General features: G+C 36.3%; 1 protein-coding gene across 1 annotated transcript in view; it reads right to left on the reverse strand.

The window, feature by feature from the left end:
• The window catches only part of CTNNA3 (catenin alpha 3), a 1,173,927-nt gene that overhangs the window by 1,118,877 nt on the left and 35,842 nt on the right, over nt 1–19,208 (reverse strand). The window contains exon 3 of the mRNA XM_058671693.1: nt 7,016–7,208. Within this exon, the coding sequence (XP_058527676.1) occupies nt 7,016–7,208 (193 nt within the window). The remainder of the gene's footprint in view (nt 1–7,015; nt 7,209–19,208) is intronic.

The raw sequence follows: 19,208 nt of genomic DNA on the forward strand, positions 1-19,208 counted from the left end.
TGATGGACTGTGCCGGGCCCTGTGCTTGCTAGAACATACAAGAATCTGGTCTGGGAATACCTCAAAGTATCTTTGGAGATCTCCCCACTTGAACTGCTGGACTCAGAATTCTAACCAAGAAAAGACAGAAGACAGAATAGGACAATCATTCATCTCAGCTACATGTTGGCAGCGAAATATGGGACAAATGGAGACTTCATGATGGACCATATCAATCAGTGGACCACCTCATCGAGCGAAACTGGCAGTGACTCATAACTGGAGAACTATTAACTCCACTTGAGCACATATCTCAGAGCATGCCCCACATATGGGACTTGGGGTGGGCGGGAAACCGGGTGGGGCTTCTCCCTCAATATCCCCTTTTACCTCAGATACATGATGGAAACAATATGGACATAATAGCATTGCCCACCTCCCTATCCCCCTGAACCTTTTTTTTTTTTTTTTTTTTTTTCTTTTTCCTTCTCTTTCTTGATTTTCCTTCAACTATAGTTAACTATGTAAAGATTGTCAACAACAATACAATAAAATGGATTATATATAAAAAAAAAAAAAAAGTCCATGGAAACTGGAATTAAAAATAAAAAAAAAAAAAAAAAAAATGGCAAATATATTCAAATGGAAAATGAATTGCATCTCCTGAAGCACACTGTACTTAGTTAAAAAATGATTGTCTTGTATGATTACCTAACCACAATACTGTTATAAAAGTCAAACGCACAAATCAGCAGAGCAATAGATAGCAATAATGAAGCCAGCAGCTGTTGCTTTTGGAACCATATATATGCTGTGAGTAATTGATGGTAAATACCAAACATTTTATCTAAGCCCTAACTACAATGCTGTTGAGCAGAGTGGACGCAACTGATTACTTACACTCAGTTAATTAAAACAGAATGGCTAATTTTATAAATAAATGTTTCATACATCTGAATTTCATAAGCTCTTAAAATACAGGTGACCCAAAGTAGACACTAATTTTTTAAAATCTCTAATTCCCTATTTCATTCTTTGTACCAAAAATAGCCACAGAAGCTACAGTTTACATTTTAACGGTTCAATAATAGAAATTCTATAATGGCATTTATTGCTTAAACAAATAACCAAGTATACTGATAGTAAGATTAATCATACTTATAGGGTAAGATTTTCTAAGAATAAACATTTTAACATATAGTTGTTTTTCTCTGACTAGCATGAATGAAGGCAAGTCTTGATGCCTAATCTGCGCTGAGAACAAGAAATATCTCTAAAACTGAGATTCTATATATTATATGGAGAAAAAAACTAGAAAAATATACAAATAGTGATACATAGAAAGCATTCCCTGACTATATGGTAGTCAGGTACATGAGGAACATGTGTACTTTTAACACAAAGCTTTATTTATCACCAGGAAAAGAGATAGTCTTCTAGTTTCCTGACACATCAACTACCATACCAGAAATACTTCAGAGATGTGCAAGTGAATAAGCTGTCAGCTGCCATGGGCCTAAGCTTTATAAACAGGCAGTTGGGAGGCTCCTGAATTAGTAGTCTAGATCACATAGCATTTTTTTTTTGTTATAAAATACCACAGCTCCATATTTGGAAAGGAGAGCTATAGTTAGCGGGTTCCTGATGGATTAAAAAGCTCATTAATCTTCCTACTCTTCCAACTGGCTCTGGATGGCTGTGGTGGAGGCCACAGATAAAAATAGATGGAACGTATTTTAGCAGTGGCATGCTTCCAGCAAATCTGCAAGTCTTTTCCCACATGATATACATATGAAGCTCAGGCTATGTTTTCAATAGCTGGTTCTAGTTTTCCTAGCTGCCAAGACTATTGGCATTAGACCGCATGTTTCAGCTCCAGGTAACTCATACAAAACACCAAACACAGTGATTAGTGACATGCTCCCACTGTAGGCATCATGGCTTGTCTAGAAAGTATTCAAAAAAAGGTGAATATTAGTCTTATCCTGAATACTTCTAAAACCTCAAATTAGTTATCTATACAGTAAGCAATCTGTACATTCATTTACATTTTATCTAGCATATGTACTTTACCTATACTGTCATTAATATTTGCTTGAAAATTTTATTTTGACTAATACTATTTTTTAATGTTCTGAAGAGAAAGAATTTATATACTCCTTAAAAATTAAGTTGCATTACTTGCTTATTGCCTGTCTTCCCACTAATATATCATTCAGTTCAAGTACATATTTTAAAAACAAAAACAAAAGAAACACAAGTATTCAGAAAAAGAATCTAAATCCTGATTATATACATACTTATCTGTGTTTATGAAGGAAAAAACCATCTCCCTCCATATACACACATAACAAGAAAAGAGCAGAATTTAAGAGATGCAGTATTTTATTGCTCCTTTATATGTGATTCCACAGTTCTTTGGATATACCATTTTAACACCATTTGTCAGATGCTTGCAGCTATTACTGTGTCCCCCAGTAGACCTAGAATCTAGACTAGGTCTTATTTTATATTCCCATGGCCCAATTTAGTACCAAATGTACATACCAAATGTTTAGCCAAAATAAACAGACAATACTCAAGAAATGTTCACCATTGAACATGGGGAAAGAATAGGAAAAGAGTTTTAAAATTTCTTTCATGATCTTTACCTCTCCTCACATCCAATAACATACTGGCTAATCAATTTCCTTCTCTCTTTCATAGCAAACCTATGTTTTATTTGAGATTAGAATAAACACTATGCAATGTTTATTTAGTATTCCTCTAGTTTTGCCCTATTTCTTTTCATCAAAGCACTAATGACTACTTAAGAAAATGCCTTCTTTTCAGTTTCAATTCTAACATTTAATTTCATCCAAAAAATATGAATAGTTTAGCAAAAGTTAAAACCCACATACTATGGAAATCTCACAGTACTACTAAATCACATTTAAGGTAAATTTCAATCCTCTACAACTCTACATTGATTTCTTTAAAATAAAAAGAAAAATTTAAGAAATAACAAGTACAACAGCTGAAGTGAAAAGTTCACAGGATGGACTAAAAAAAATGAACTTTGGAGGACAGAAGACGTTGTGAATTTAAAGATATAAAGATATAAATTTAAGGGTATAGAGGTTATGTGAATTTTTATTATTTTCCAATTTAAAGCAAATGTTTTAAAGTTACATTTAAATATTATTAATAGTGCTGGACATTTAGCCAGTTAAGATGCCTACATCCCACATCAGAGTACCTGAGTTCAATAACCAAGAGCTCCAGCCCTTGGCACCAAATTCCTGCTAACGTAGACCCCATGGGCAGCAGTGATGGCTCAAGTGATTGCATTCCTGCCACCCACATGAATGACCTCACTGAGGTTCTATCTCGTGATCCCAGCCTATCCTAGTCCCAGCCTTCGTAGGTGTTCAGAGAATAAATCAGCATATAAGACTTTGCTCTATACTGTACATGTTTATCTCTCCCTTCACCTCACATAAATAAATATTTATAAGATATTAAATATCTGTGAATAATTTTAATAAAGAATTGAAATACAAGATGTATTACATTTTCAATCAGAAGACTATTTACTATTAAATTGTTAGTTATTAAGATAAATAAATACATTCAGTCTAGTCCCAGTAAAAACCTCAGAGGCTTTTTTCTAAAAGCTGATGAACCGATTCTAAAGTTTCTAAACAAGCAAAAGGCATATAATCCAATCAAATCAAAATAATCTTTATCTCAATACTATGATATACAGTCATTAAGACCATAAAACATTGGTATAAGGATAATTAATTAGGGCCCGGAGGTGTGGCCTAGTGGCCAAAGTCCTCACCTTGAACGCCCCAGGATCCCATATGGGCACTGGTTCCAATCCCAGCAGCTCCACTTCCCATCCAGCTCCCTACTTGTGGCCTGGGAAAGCAGTCGAGGATGGCCCAAAGCCTTGGAACCCTGCACCCATGTAGGAGACCTGAAGGAAGTTCCTGGCTCCTGACCTAGGATTACCTCAGCACCAGCCATTGTGTTCACTTGGGGAGTGAATCATTGGACAGAAGATCTTCCTCTCTGTCTCTCCTCCTCTCTGTATATCTGACTTTCCAATAAAAACAAATATATCATTTTTAAAAGTTTTTTAAAAAAGGATAATTAATTAGTCGAATAGAAGACAATCCCAAAGTAGATCCAATTATATACAATCAAATCATTTTAACAAAGATACCTAAGTAACTGCTTCCCAACAACTGATTCCCAATGTAGCCTGCATTTACCTGATAGGACTTGGGTAAGCTTTCCTTCATATATCCCAGGATTGGACAAGAGCTTTTGATGTTATAAGCCTCTTCATCACCCATGCCCACAGAACAACACATAGTGAAGATCCCAGAAGCATCACACAGCTACAGATCCACTGCTACTGGTGACCCTAACATCACTTAGGCATGTCTCACACAATAGCAGGAAAGATCCCACTGGGACCCAGAGCAATCTACTACTGCCATCACAAACCCTAATGCAACTGATACCCGATTATCTGTGGCCTGATTTAAACACACGTACCTTTGGAAGCCTATCTCCGCTTCAAAATACTACTACCTTCTTGAGCTGTTGAAGTCTAGACAACTGTAATCCTTAGCTGCCATTGATTACAACTGAAGTAATTGTTCATCTTACGTTGCATGACTCATCCAGAAACAAATCAAAACAACTACCTAACCGGCACCTCACATTTCACTTGAACATAAAAGACTTTTCCAATGAAAAACACTCCATGATGAAGTAATAGTTATGCCAGAAGCGCAGAAGTCAATGAAAAGACAAAGGACACATGAGAAACACAACAGTTCCAAAATAAAACAAGAGTTTTCCACAAAAAGATCACGATTTAAAATATTTCTGTGAGGTACTTCAGAATTTCAAAGTGATGCTAATGAAAATCAATTGAGCTACAAAAGAATACAATTTAAAGAGATGAGAAAACAAGGGATGATATGAATGATATATTCAATGGAAAGAGAGAAATCAAAAGAATCCATCAGAAATTCTGAAAATGAAAACTTCAATCAGCAATAACCATATTGACTAACCCAGCAATATCCAAAGCAAGATATATATTAATTAATGTATATTAATTTAATTTAATATATTATATATAATAAATTCAATTTAAATATATATAAGGTGATTATATATATAAAAATTAATCTAGATTTATGCAAAGGACTGATGATTCTCAAAAGAAATACAAATGATTAACACGAAAAAATGCTAGCCATCATTGGAGATACAAATCAAAACTACAATGAGATATCAACTAAATGCTGTCAGAACAGCTATTATCAAAAGGACAGAAAGTAACAAAGGTTGGCAGGTTGTGGAAAAGGGGGAATTCTACGTAAAGAAAAAAATTATTTATGCTTTATTTATTTGAAAGTCAGAGTTACTCAGCACGATGTGACACAGAGTTACATAGCAGGTTTCCACGTGTTTCAGCAGGTGAAATTCTGGAGCTTCACCCAGCTCCTTCCTGGACAGGAGGGGCCCAAGCACTTGGGTCATCTTTTACTGCTTTTCTCACACCATTATCAGGGGTCTGGGTCATAAGGGAGCAACAGCAATCAGCACCCATGAGATGCCAGTGGTACCAGCACTGAATTTACCTGCTACACCACAGCACTGACCCTGAGAAGGGAAGCACATTGCTGGTGGAAATGTAAATTAGTGCTGCCACTAAGGAAAGCAGCATTGAGATTTAAAAACTAGAAACTGAAGTTCTATGCAATCCAGCAATCTCACTATGTTATATATACAAAAGCAACGAAGTTGTTGCATAAAAGAGATATCTGCTCCACCATGTTAACTGAACTAAGTTTCCACATTAAGATAAAATGAACCAAAGTGTCCCATTATCAGATGAATGGATTTTAGAAAATGTAGCATATTTACACAATGGAAAACTACTCTGCCATTAAAAATAATCAAATCATATCATTTATAGCAAAATGAATGTAATTGGAGGGCTTCGTGTTGACTGAAATAAGCCAGACACAGAATGATAAAGCCCACATGTTCTCCCTTATATGTAGGAATCAAACATTATAATAAAAATAAAGATAATAAATAAAGATAATAACATAAATAATAAAAAGACATACATCAGTATGTACACAGATGGTGGTTACTAGAGGTTGGAAAGTGTTATTGGTATAAAGGATACCAAACTAGAGCTTGAGCAAAGAGAAACATTCCTAGTATTACACAATATAATTAGGAGGCTGAGTTCACCAAAAGCTAGAATATAGTGTATAAACAAATAAAAGAAAGAAGTCCCAGGCCTCCAATCATGAAGCACTGTGGAAGAAGTTCCAATGACTCTTATGAATATTATACACTGTATACATGTATTGAAATGGCATACCATAGCCTCTCAATATGCACATTCATTGCTAACTGAAACTCAAAAATAAAAATATCTTGCAGATGAAACTCAGAAAATTATCATAACCTAATTGTGCTATCATAATACTTATATGTTTATTATATAAGCTCTTATTGTGTAACATTTAAATAGAAAATATGAGTTATACTTTGCATGGATTATGCAAAGTATTTTAAAAGTTCAGTAAAGATAAATCTCCAGAAAACTGAGAAATAAAAAAAAGTATCTCTGAGGTGCAGGATCTAAAAACATTCATTTTCAAACTGTTTACAAGGAACTTTAAAATTTACTTACATGTGGGCAATTATGTCTTCAGCTTCACTGCTCTTTTTGTTATTTATTACAGGGAAATTATGGCATGACAGAGGGCAGGGAAGGAGGAGCTGCTGGAAATGAATGAACAACTCAAGCGGGAAGAGTCAGGGATGAGACTCTGAGACTTGGGCCTGTCTAATGAACCACTCTGCCCCCCAACAGCCACCCCCTACAGCACTGCAAGGCTCATAAATCCCAAGCCTACAAAAAGCAAAACATTCACAAGTCTTATCTGGTAAGTAACACCCTAAGGATATGCAGCTTGCATCCGACCAGAACTAGAGTACTCACTCTCTTTTCGAACTTTCTCCAGTGCAGCAGTAAGTTCCTCCTTTAAAACCGCAGCCTCCTGGGCAATCTTCTCTCCCTTGTCTAATAAATTCCAGGTTGCATCCTCCACTGAAGCAAGCAGGACTCTAGCTCTTTTTGAACGTCCTTTTTTCCTGTTGGAAGGATTCTGAGGGCAATTTACAAGTGTGGTAACCTAAAATTGGAAAAACACAAATCACTCATTAAACAAATTGAGGAGAAAACAGGCCTGATATAGCATAATCCAGAAGAAAAGTATTTCATAGGAACATGCCCAGTACCCTTGGTACACCCCAACAGTCAAGTCATGGTACTGGTAACAGCATCACTGGGCACCAAAAAGTTATCAACAAAAGATAGGAAAGGAGCGCTGTAGATCTGGAATCACATCAAGGGTTATTACAACAAGTGTGAACTTAAAAGATGGCTGCATAGGTCTATAGCAGTTGTGATGCTGTGTGTGTTATGAAGACGTCTTGCAGCTTGCTGCAGATCTTTAAATGATCTTTAAATGAATCATAGTCTTCACCATGAAAACAGAAAACATCAGCTGTAGACAAGAAAATATTTACCATAAATTACTTAAAAAGAAATGAACTCTTAAAAAAACATTTACGTGTTTATTTAAAAGAGAGAGAGAGAGAATCTTCCATTCACTGGTTAACTTCCCAGAAGGCCAGAATGGCCTGGCTTCTTCTGGATCTCCTGCATGGGTAGTAGGGTCCCAAACAGTTGGATCATCTTCAACTGCTTTTTCCAGGCCATTATCAAGGAGCTTAATCCAAAACAGAGCAGCCCGGCACAAGCTAGTACCATGTGGGATGCCAGAGTCACAGGCCCTGGCTTTACCTGCCATGCATCTGAGGGCTATTGTATAAAAAGTGGTTAAATACTCTATCATCTCTCCCTAAATGTACATAATCTCCCATGGGTATCAGAAAATAATATACCTCATTAATCAATAACCAAGTCTGTTAACTATTACCAGGTATTTGATTTTCAATTATTTATTCTTTGATTTTCAGTATGATTAATATCTACACATAAATCTGTAAATTTTTATGTCTGATTCAACTATTAACTCATCCTATAAGGAAAGTATAAAATCTATAAACAGCCAACATTTATTTCTGATTCAAATTCTAAACTTGATAGCTGAATAAACTTCAACTTAGATTTTTTCAGTGGTCTCTGAAATATGCAAGAAGACCGATTTTTTTCAGTCAACAAAAGAATGCTTGAGGAGACCCTATGTGTTTTCAATTACAGAAACTTTGTGCCAAAAAAAAAAAAAAAAAAGAACCTTGACATAGGGGCCAGCATTGTAGCAGAGTGGTTAAGCCGTCACCTGTGATGCCAGCATAGATTTGCCAGTTAAAGTCCTAAGTACTCCATTTCCAACCAAGCACCCTGCTAATGTGCCTAGGAAAACAGCAAATGCAGGAGACCTGGATGAAGCAAGCTCTGGATCCTGGTTTTAGCCTGGCCCAGCCCCAGCCCCAGCCATTGTAGCCAGCTGAAGAGCAAACCATTAGGTGGAAAATCTACCTTTCAAATAAATAAGTATCTTCAAAAAAAAGAAGAAGAGGAAGAAGAACCTTGGGAACCTGGGGGCTGGTTCCATGGCACAGTAGAGTAAACCTCCACCTCAGGCACCAGCATCCCACATGGACTTCAGTTTATGGCCTAGGAAAGCGACAGAGGATAGCTCAGATCCTTGGACCCCTGTATCCATATGTGAGACCGAGAACAGGTTCCTGGCTTCAGATTAGCTCAGTTCCTGGTTTTAGATCAGCTCAGCCCCAGCCACTGCAGCCATTTAGGGAGCGACCCAGCAGAGAGAAGATTCTCTCCATCTCTCCTATTGTAACTCTGCTTTTCAAATAAAAATAAAATAAATCTTTTTAAAAAAATACTTTAAAAAGCAGTCAAAATGAGAGTGGAAAATTGCATCTCAAAAGTATCAAGTTATACAACTAAATTTATATCTGCTTATAGTCAATCCTTATTAAGAGGAAGCCAAAATATAGAGATAAGTAATATTTAAGGAGGGGCACTCTGAAACATACAAAACAATGATTACTTCTGGAGTGGAAATTTCAAATACTTGCTATGACTCATTTTCTTGACCTTTGCAATCTGATATCCTATACTCTCCAGTACTTCATTCCACTCTCAAACACACAGTTCTTTCTCAAAATGGCTGGCCTATCAAGAGGTCTTTCCTGACAACTTCCACTACTATAGTCTCCCACTCTATACCTTTGTCCCACTCTGATTTATGCTCAAAACACTCATGGTGTGACCAGTGCCTTGGTGCAGCAATCTAAGACTCCACCTGTGGCACTGGCATCCCATATGTGCACTGGTTGGAATCCTGGCTGAGTCATTTCCAATCCGGCTCCCTGCCGATCACCTTGCAAAGCAGCGGAGGATGACCCAGCTCCAGGAGTTGCAGTCATTTAGGGAGTTAACCAATGGATGGAATCTCTCTGTGTTTCTCCATCCCTCCCTGTTACTCTTTCAAATAAAACTAAATCTTCAAAGTAAAAAAACAAAAACTCACAGAGCCTGAAATTTTTTGTCTATATATTTATTCTATGCTACCAATAATAAAAATGTCAACTCCATGAAAGCATAAAATGCATTTTGCTCTCCAGTAACCAGAATAAGGCACAAAGCAGGTATTCAAGAAATACTTATTATATACATGTATTGATCACTGGGATAGTTAAGAAGGACTTCATATTTTAAAATATCTGAATGCTAACCCATATATTCTTTATATAAATTTATTTATGGTAAGAACAACTCTAGACACCAAAAATAAGTTTTTTGAGGTAAGAGATGTGTTTTAGCTTTATAAAGTATACATGTTAGATCATAACTATACACAACATTTATAAAGATTTATCTATTTATCTATTTATTTATTTATTTATTTATTTGAAAGGCAAAGTGACAGATAAGGAGAGACACAGAAAAGAGAGTCCCTCCACTGGTTTACTCCCTAAATGCCTACAACAGGCAGGGCTAAGCCAGGAGCCTGCAAGCCCATCTACTTGAGTAACACTGGCCCAAACACTTTGGCCATCATCCCAGGATGGACCAATAGGAAGATGAATGGGAATCAGAGTATCCAGAACTTTTTAAACTAGGCACACCAATTTGGAATGTGGGTATCCCAAACAGCAACTTCACCCACAGTGTCACAACACCCATCCCAAAATGCCCAATTTCAATTGCAAATTATACCTTGATAGGTATAAAGGTAGAAGAAAAAGAGAAAGTGAATAAATATTTAAAACTAGAACTCATGATGATAACAGCATTTATACATGAAAATTAACCACCTATGTTGTGAAATAAAAACTTCAAATTCAATTACATTATGAAAAAGATGCATTTTTTTCCACTTCTTAAACCTTAAATTCCAATAACAAATTATAGATAAACTTTTGGCAAGCAAAGCTTGAAAATCCACATTATAGAGGAAAGAAAACTTGAATCCAATATTTAAGATACAATTATTATTTGGTATGTCATCAAATAATCAAGGCTTATGATAATCATGAAGCACATCTTTGGCAACAAACAAAAGATAACCCTTTACTGTCCATAAATAACAAAGATCTAGTCCTAACTGTACCTACATTAGGGCTCTGGGATACAAGAATGAACTCACAACAAAATGACAGTCTCCTACGTGGTTGGGAGACACTCCAGCAGCAGCATGATGGACTTGGGAAAACTCACAAGAAAAACGCATTGTGAGACTGGAGGGGAGAACAGAGGAGAGGAGAGGGAACTTGGGGAAGGGGGGAAGGAAGACCCCAGCACCAACTAAACTGTTTCAAAAAACAAGTAGAAAAAAATACATAATAACCCTTCCTCCTCGGAAGCCCATAGACATTTTGCCTGTTGGTTGTTCATGGAGCATTAGATACTTGATTGGATATTATGACACAGTATGTAGCTAGGAAATGAGAAAGAACTTGTAAGTCACAAAAGTAATATACAGATGAACATAATTTATCTATCCCTCAATTCCCCTCCATTTACCCAACAGACTCTCTTTTATTCTAATTTGTTTTATTGCAGTGTTCATGACTCAGAGTCAATAGTCTTATGGAAAGCTTATTCCCCTGTAAAACCACATGAAGGTTAAATAAGGTAAAATGTTCTGTAAAATACATGACACAAATATTGGCTGGCATTTAATGTGCGTTTTCCAATCTGAACTCCACATGGATACAAAAACATTAGTTATGGAAATCATTAAAAGATGCTCATTCTGGGCCTAATCTTTTCTTGCTGTTGGGCCCTCTCCCGCTGGGGCCCCATACTAAATGAGAAGAAGACATTTTAAAGAGCCCATTCTATATGCTTCACTAATGAGTGTCATGCATCTTCATCAGGAATTATATAAAAATGATAATAATCCTGGCAATAGCACAAGCTTTTACCTAAAGAGAAAATAAGATATTTTCTGTCTAACTTATACAGAGTTAAAAGATATTTGTCCAGATTAAGATGAATTATAACATCTTCTTTGTTTAAGACCTTTTTTTAAAGTGAAGAATAAGTATCATTGTCTAAAATGTTCCTCAGAATGTATTTTAAGTGCCATGATTCATGATGCTTCCCACTGCACATTCCTCCTCTATTGTTCAGATCCTCCATGCACCAAGTGTTTTCCATAGAATAGCCTGGACTTTGAAATTAAAATGAGCATTCCAGAAATGCTTTGTTCCTTACAATAAATGCCAGAGAAATAAGAAATGTGAAAAGACCATTGTTTAAGAACATTGTGCTTCCATCAGGAAAATACAATTGGCATTTTCAGGTTATTCACTTTTATGAATTGCTTAAACCTGTCTTCTTTTAAAATGCCCCCCAACAGAGTTCTTTAATGTTGATTAAAGTTAGGTGAGATTTTCAATGATTTGTCTTATTTCAGAAAATAAATATAACTTAGAAATCCTATGAAAAAAAAGAAAACTGAACTTATTTTCACACCAATTCACCTAAGGAATATAACCTGCTATCAAGAACTATGACTCACTATAGCAGAAGATTTTCAACAAGGTGGGGAAAGGGGTTTACATACATTATTCAAAAAGTCTCCTCCCCCATCTTGACAGAATACCATCAACCAGGAAAAACAGTCTTAAAGTTATTCTGCGCAATAATTCCTGCTTTCTCAGGTTCTTTTTCAGTATAAAATCAGTTATGCTTTTATAAAGAATAAACAAAAAAGCCTGTTAGAATTTGCAGCAAAGAAGATGCTAATATAAGACCCTAGATCATGTCTTGCTAACTTTACCCTTATCACTGACATCCAAGCTGCTTTGGTCTCTCTCATACGGAAACTCTCCAAGTTTGTCATTTTTGAGAATTTGGTTTTACTCATATCTGGAAGCAAATACTTACTATAATGATCCTAAATTAGAGATTTCAAGTAACACAAAAAATTCTTACTTCATTAATTCTGTAAGCTAAACATTCATAAAGTCACATTTCTGTCAAAATATGCATAATATTTATGTAATATTTCTATTACTTTACAGCACAAAAGAAGATTTTATAATCTTTCCTAATTCAGTTATGCTTCTCTAGAGGCTCCCAAAAGAATGAGAATTAAAATGCTATGCTGGGGCAGGCATTGTAACACAGTGGAACAAGCTGCTTGGCATACCCACATGCCTGGAGTGGAGAACTTGGGATCAAGCTACCTCTGCTTCTGCTTCTGATCCAACTTCCTACCAATGCACCTGCAATGGAATAATCTAAGGCTCAAACACTTGGCTCCTTACCACCTGTGTGGGAGACTCAGACGGAGTCCTGGGTTCCTGTGTTTAGCCTGGCCTAGCCCTGACTGTTGCAGGTACTTGAGTGAACAAGTAGACTGAAGATTTATATTCATTCATTCATTCATCCATTCAAATTCTCTCTCTTTCACTCATGCATTCCCTCCCTTCTTCCTTCCCTTTCAAATAAAAAAATAAACATTTTTACAAATCAATATGCTTATTGAAACAGTCTCATCTGTCACATTACACAGCCACATTAGCACACAATAAAACATCGTGTGTTACTTTCATTTGCTGCATTAGTGCAACAATTGCTATAGCATCCCAAATGTTAACTTTTAGTGGCTTCCTTAACACAAACTTGGGGGGCTCGGCAGCGTGGCCTGGTGGCTGGGGCCCTCGCCTTGATCCCATGTGGCCGCTGGTTCTAGTCCCGGCGGCTCCACTTCATCTCTGTCTCTCCTCCTCTCAGTATATCTGACTTTGTAATGAAAATAAAATAAATCTTTAAAAAAAAAAAAAACACAAACTTGGGGAACACATTTATATTCAATAACCACTAAACAACCATATTCTTTACCAATTTAAGTATAATTTTTAAAGTTCTATCATTATTTTAAAAAGGCCAACATTTTTATTAGCTAAACACTTTGAATTTTAACTTTCTTCTAATAGCTCACAGGAGCCTTCAAGGGACCTTTTGCTACCTTAATTTACTTTTAGTATATGAAATAAAATATAAGAGACTTAAACCATGTTAATTAGAAAAATTTCAGCAAAGTTCTGAAAGAAATTAAACCAGTAGAAAAGTGAAACTGCATATAGATAAGTAAAAACAGTGATCTTTCAAAGTAAAAGCTATCACATAGATGGCAAAGTAAGGTTGTGTCCCTCCCTCGAGTTACTGATAGTTTCACCTGCTCCTTACTTTTTATCAACAACTCTAATATCAAGTCAAATGAAAGTAGTGGGAAAGACTGAAAGCTATGAACCCAGCAAATTTTTACCTCTAGAATAATATTCAGAAGTACCCCCCCAAACCAACTATAACCTTTATGCAGTTCATCTCAAACCAATAAACATGTATGATGCACATACCCTGTTCTTAACAGTAACCCAAGTATTTAAAAACTAAAGATAAATAAGGTCCAGTGTAGTGAGAAGAGAAATTTACCAGTAGCTGCAACATGTAAAGGAGAATAATAACTGCTTCCACTTACATAAGCACAAAGAAAGTACTGAAGAGACCGCACAGATTTAAAATGATCAAGTAGGGTTTCCAAGAACAACCTTTAAAACCAAATACTTTTCTGCCAAGAGAGATAAAAGAGAGAGTGAGCCAGAGAAAGAGAACCATGTGCAAAAGGATAGAGATGCAAACTGTTTTGTCTAAAAGTAGCAGATAATCAAGTTTGGCAGACTGCGGGATTAAAAACAGGAAAGTGGAAAACTAGGTGAGAAATAAGAAGTAGGTTGTAGTATAAATATAAAAAGTTTTAAAAGCCAAGGGGGGGAAAAAAGAATGCTTCTTTGAAAAGGCAATAGATATTTCAAACACAGAACACCCAAAGTAGAGGATACCCTCCACTAACCCATCTCTTTTCCATCTGTATTTATCACTTCAAGGGCAGACTGACACCTCTAACCTTGCGACAGAAACTCACAAGTTATCTGTCTATTCCTCTCTCTCATCTTTCTCTCCACATCTTTGTCATTTATAACACTGAAATAGGCATCAATGTTAACTCCATCTAGCAATCTACTGTAATAAAAAGCGTGTGCAATGGGTCTGCTCCTCACTGCATCTTCCATGAAAAACCTCCTGCGATGTCTCACTGCCTCCACACTAGTCTCGCACTTCCATCTCTCTAAAATGCAAAGCAGATGGGTTTGCACCAGCTTAAAACCCTCCACTGGCTATCTGCTGCCTAGATAGTTCCAAACTCTTGAGCATGGTTTATGATGTCATCCCTTAATTTTCAGTCTTCATCTTCCACTGACAGAGTTTGAATAAAAACTACCTGATAAACCCAGAACAGAATTATGTTCAGTAATTTTTTTTAAGATTTATTTATTTTCATTGCAAAATCAAACATACAGAGAGGAGGAGAAACAGAGAGGAAGATCTTCCGTCCGAAGATTCACTCCCCAAGCGGCAACAACAGCCAGAGCTGAGCCGATCTGAAGCCAGGAGCCAGGAACCTCTTTCAAGTCTCAAACGTGGGTACAGGGTCTCAAGGCTTTGGGCTGTTCTCGACTGCTTTCCCAGGCCATAAGCAGAGACCTGGATGGGAAGCAGGTCTGCCAGGATCAGATTTAGCACCCATGTGGGATCCTGGCACATTCAAGGCGAGGACGTTAGCTACTAGGTTACTGTGCTAGCCCCAAGTTCAGCAATCTTGACTTACTATTTCTCCCTACCCTCACAGATTACTTGTATATATTATGCGACTTCAAAAGGTTTATAGAAAATTAAAAGATGCTTATGCAGGTGTGAAAAAAATTTGAAATCCATATGGTTTTTTTCCTAATACTCAGTTGCCACAAATTTTTGAAAACCCCTTATATGCATAGATTTGAAAGACTTTTTCACACCAAAATTTACCTTTTAATTCCAGTTTCAATGGGCAATTTGAAGTATACTTCTCATAGCATTCATTACAGCATCTCATAATTAACTTTTAATACACTGTATCTCCAGCTTTAACATAAATTCAAAAAGGATTTTTATATCATCCTAAAACCCAGATTTAGCACATGGTAAACAATAATTAGTGGTTGACTAAATTTAAAATAAAATAAACCTATAGAAGAAGCCTTAACCAATAGTCACCATCCTGACTGGTTTGTACAAGCTTTCCAATCATAGAGGACCAAGGCCGAGCTAAAATTTGAGTTCAAGGAGTGGGTGTTTAGCTTAACAGTTAAGACACCTGTGTCCCACCACAAGCTGTCCATGTTCGATTTCCAACTCCAGCACTTGATTTCCATTTCTTGCTATGGCAAGTCCTAAAAAAGTCACAGGGATGATTCAAGGAATTGGGTTTCTGCTACCCAAATGGGAATCTTGGGTTGAGTGTTCCTTTTTTCTCTCTACATCTCCCTACCTTTTTTTCCTCCCTCGCCTTGCAAATTAAAGCAATAAGTTTAATAATACCACATGGTAACATTCATCAAAAGGCATTCCTTAGTATGAGATTTTTTCCATCATTTCCTCTGTCAAATACCAATAATTTACAATATCTGAGTAAACAACACTCTAATCATATGGATCATTTGAAATCTGATCAGTTCAAAGTAATCTAGACTCAAGTATATCAAAATTAGTCTTTCTTTGGCCAAAAGACAGAGAGAGAGGCTACACAATTCATTTTCAAACTGTAAGTAAAATGGCAGGCACAATGTTTTTAATACTCATTTTCAGCTTCTCAATCTTTATTATTTTGCTAGGCCTGTTGTAGCAAAATATTACTGAAAACTGGAAGAGTTAAACAAAAGAATGTATTTCTTCATAGTTCTGGAGGTTGAACTCCCAGCAGATCTGGTTTCTCCAGAGAGCTCCCCTTGGGTTGCAGATGGCCACCTTCTCCCTGTGCATACACAACCCTGCTACCTCCATCTCCTCTTTTTATACAGATATCCTTTATATTACATTAAGGTCCATCCAATGCTTCAAACATAGTTACATTCTGTGAATCTGAAATTAGGCTTCAGTTTGTGAAATGGAGATCAAGGGGGCTCAATTCAGCCCACAATAAAAGTCTTACAACAAATAACACAAAACATTTTTAAAAATCACCTGTTTTTTGTTTTCATTTTTGTTTTTCTTCAGCATTTTGCTTGCTTGTTAACAAACAATGCTAACATGAACTATTACTCTGAGCTGTTGAGGGACAATGACATAGCACATGCAGATCTTGCCAGTTCCATCAGCTCTCTGTGCTACCCAGAAGGTAGAGATTTACATGTCAAACACATAAACAGTTGCAAATAGATGTTCTCATCTAGAAAGGACAGTTGTTCCTGGATAAAATATGGCATTTAACACAACTAAAGACCACCCAATGAAACTAATATTAACTATTAGTTTCCTCCTGCTCAATCTAGACCCCTGGTTAAGACCTGGGAGAACAACAAGGCTGGCTCAAGCCCCTGGGCCCCTGCACCTATGTGGAGACCCAGAAGAAGCTCCTGGCTCCCAGCTTCAAAGCAGCCCAGCTCTGACCGTTGCAGCAGTTGAGGACCAAACCAGCAGATAGAAAATCTCTATCTCTATCACTCCTCTCTGTATATCTCTGCCTTTTCAATTACAAAAATCTAAATAAATAAATCTTCAAAAGAAAAAACACTGATGATGGATCTAACTGTTCCAGGAGAATATGGCATGAGTTTCATTCTACTGAGGAAAGCCACAGAATAAACACATAATTGTAAAACATAAAATCAAGTATTGATTCAAGCTATACAGGAAAGGGAAGAAGAGTAAGACTAGAGAGAGATGAAGGCCTAATTTATACTGAATACCAGAAAAGCCTTCTCTGACTATGTAACAAGGACCCAAGGAAAGAGAAGAGCAAGACATCTGACACCTGAAGGAAAACAGAGAAAAGCAGAAGTGCAGTGCTGAACAAGACATAAAGGGTAAAAGCCAACACTGATGCCGGCATCTCATTATGAGCACCAATTGAAGACCCAGCTCCTTCATAGTGGCCTGGAAAAAAAAAGTAGTGGAGGATGACCCAAGTATTTCAGTCACTCCACCAATACAAAGAAACTTGGAAGCAGCATTCTTGCCTCCTGACTTTGGCCTGATCCACCCCAGCCATGGTGGCCATCTGAGGAGTGAACCAGTGGTTGGAAAATTTCTTTCTGTCTGTCTATCTCTGTGTGTGTGTGTGTGTGTATATATATATATATATATATATATATATGAATTTGTGTGTGTATATATATATATAAATATATATATATAAATAATTTTGGCTTTCAAATAAATAGATTTTTTAAAAGCAGAAGTACAAAGGCACCAAAACAAGAGCTTCACTAGTGTATTCCAGGAATAGTAGGAAGGCCAATGCTCCTGAGCTTAAGAGGAAGTAAAGCTATTATCAAAACCTTATAAATCACCACTAGCACTTATAATTTTATTCTTACGACTAGAAATAGGAACTTAAAATTTCATCCAACTTAAAATTTCAAAGGCTTGTTCTTCATGCTCTGTGGCAAATAGACTAAAGAGTCAGCAGGGAGCAAGGGAGTAAGGAACAGAGGGCAGGGAGGCAATGAAGAGGCTCTGGCAGTAGCCCAAATAGAGACAACAATATTCTGGAGCCAACATCCTTTGATTAGATATGAGTTATGAAAGAAATACGGTATCAAGGATGATTCTGTGACATATGGCCTAAACATCTGCTCATGAATTAAGGTAACATTTACATCAATAAGAAAACTAAAGAAATCTGAGGAGGAAGAATTAAGAATTAAATATGGGGAATGTTTTCCTGTTAGAGTTGCTAAATTAGAGTCTAATAGGCAATCCCATAGTTCAGAGAGATAAGTAATAGAGATGTTTCTCACTGCCTACATTTATAACTAATTGTTCATGTATCAATATTTCTGCTAATATTACCAAAGTTTCAAAGATATTGAAGAACAATATTTGTTTTAAATCAAGATTGGGGGAACTCCTAAAAACAAAGTATAGCTGGAGAATTCACAGGACTGAGGTTTGAGGCACCCCAAATTTAAAGGTAGTACTTTTCAGAAAAATCAGTCAATAGGCTATTAATGCTAGCATATGTGACTTTTGCCATTTCCAATGTAAATATTACTCAGAAAAGATGCCCATTTTATACAGAATAACTATTCAGAGGCAAATAAAAAAAACTAAGTCCCAAATTTAAAGAAATAAACCACTAAGAGGTCCAATTAAACAAACCAAGGAGAAAATATATTTATACTTATTTATACCTAAATCAAGCATAATCATTCTAAGTCAATACCCAGGAAATTTTTTAGTAGAGTACAGATTCAAAGTCCGAACAACAACAAAATAAGCACACAAAAGGATAACTCATTTCCATCAACAACTATTGACTACTTGAAGAAAACAAAATGAGAACTGAAAAGTGAAATCAAACTAAAGCTTAGCCTGAAATTTTAAAAAAGTGTTTGACCTCGTATGCAGTAGTTTATGCTGGTTTACACATTTGTGGATCCAACAGTCTATTAGGCCCAGCACACCAATTCTAATAATGTCCGATTGTTAGAAAATGTTTATTATCCCTGATTTGGTGTTGCTTCACTATTAATAATCATGCACAATCCTATAAACTATAAAATTTAATAAACGATGCCAATAT

Source organism: Ochotona princeps, chromosome 13, assembly GCF_030435755.1.
Source record: "Ochotona princeps isolate mOchPri1 chromosome 13, mOchPri1.hap1, whole genome shotgun sequence".
In the NCBI taxonomy this organism is placed as follows: domain Eukaryota; kingdom Metazoa; phylum Chordata; class Mammalia; order Lagomorpha; family Ochotonidae; genus Ochotona; species Ochotona princeps.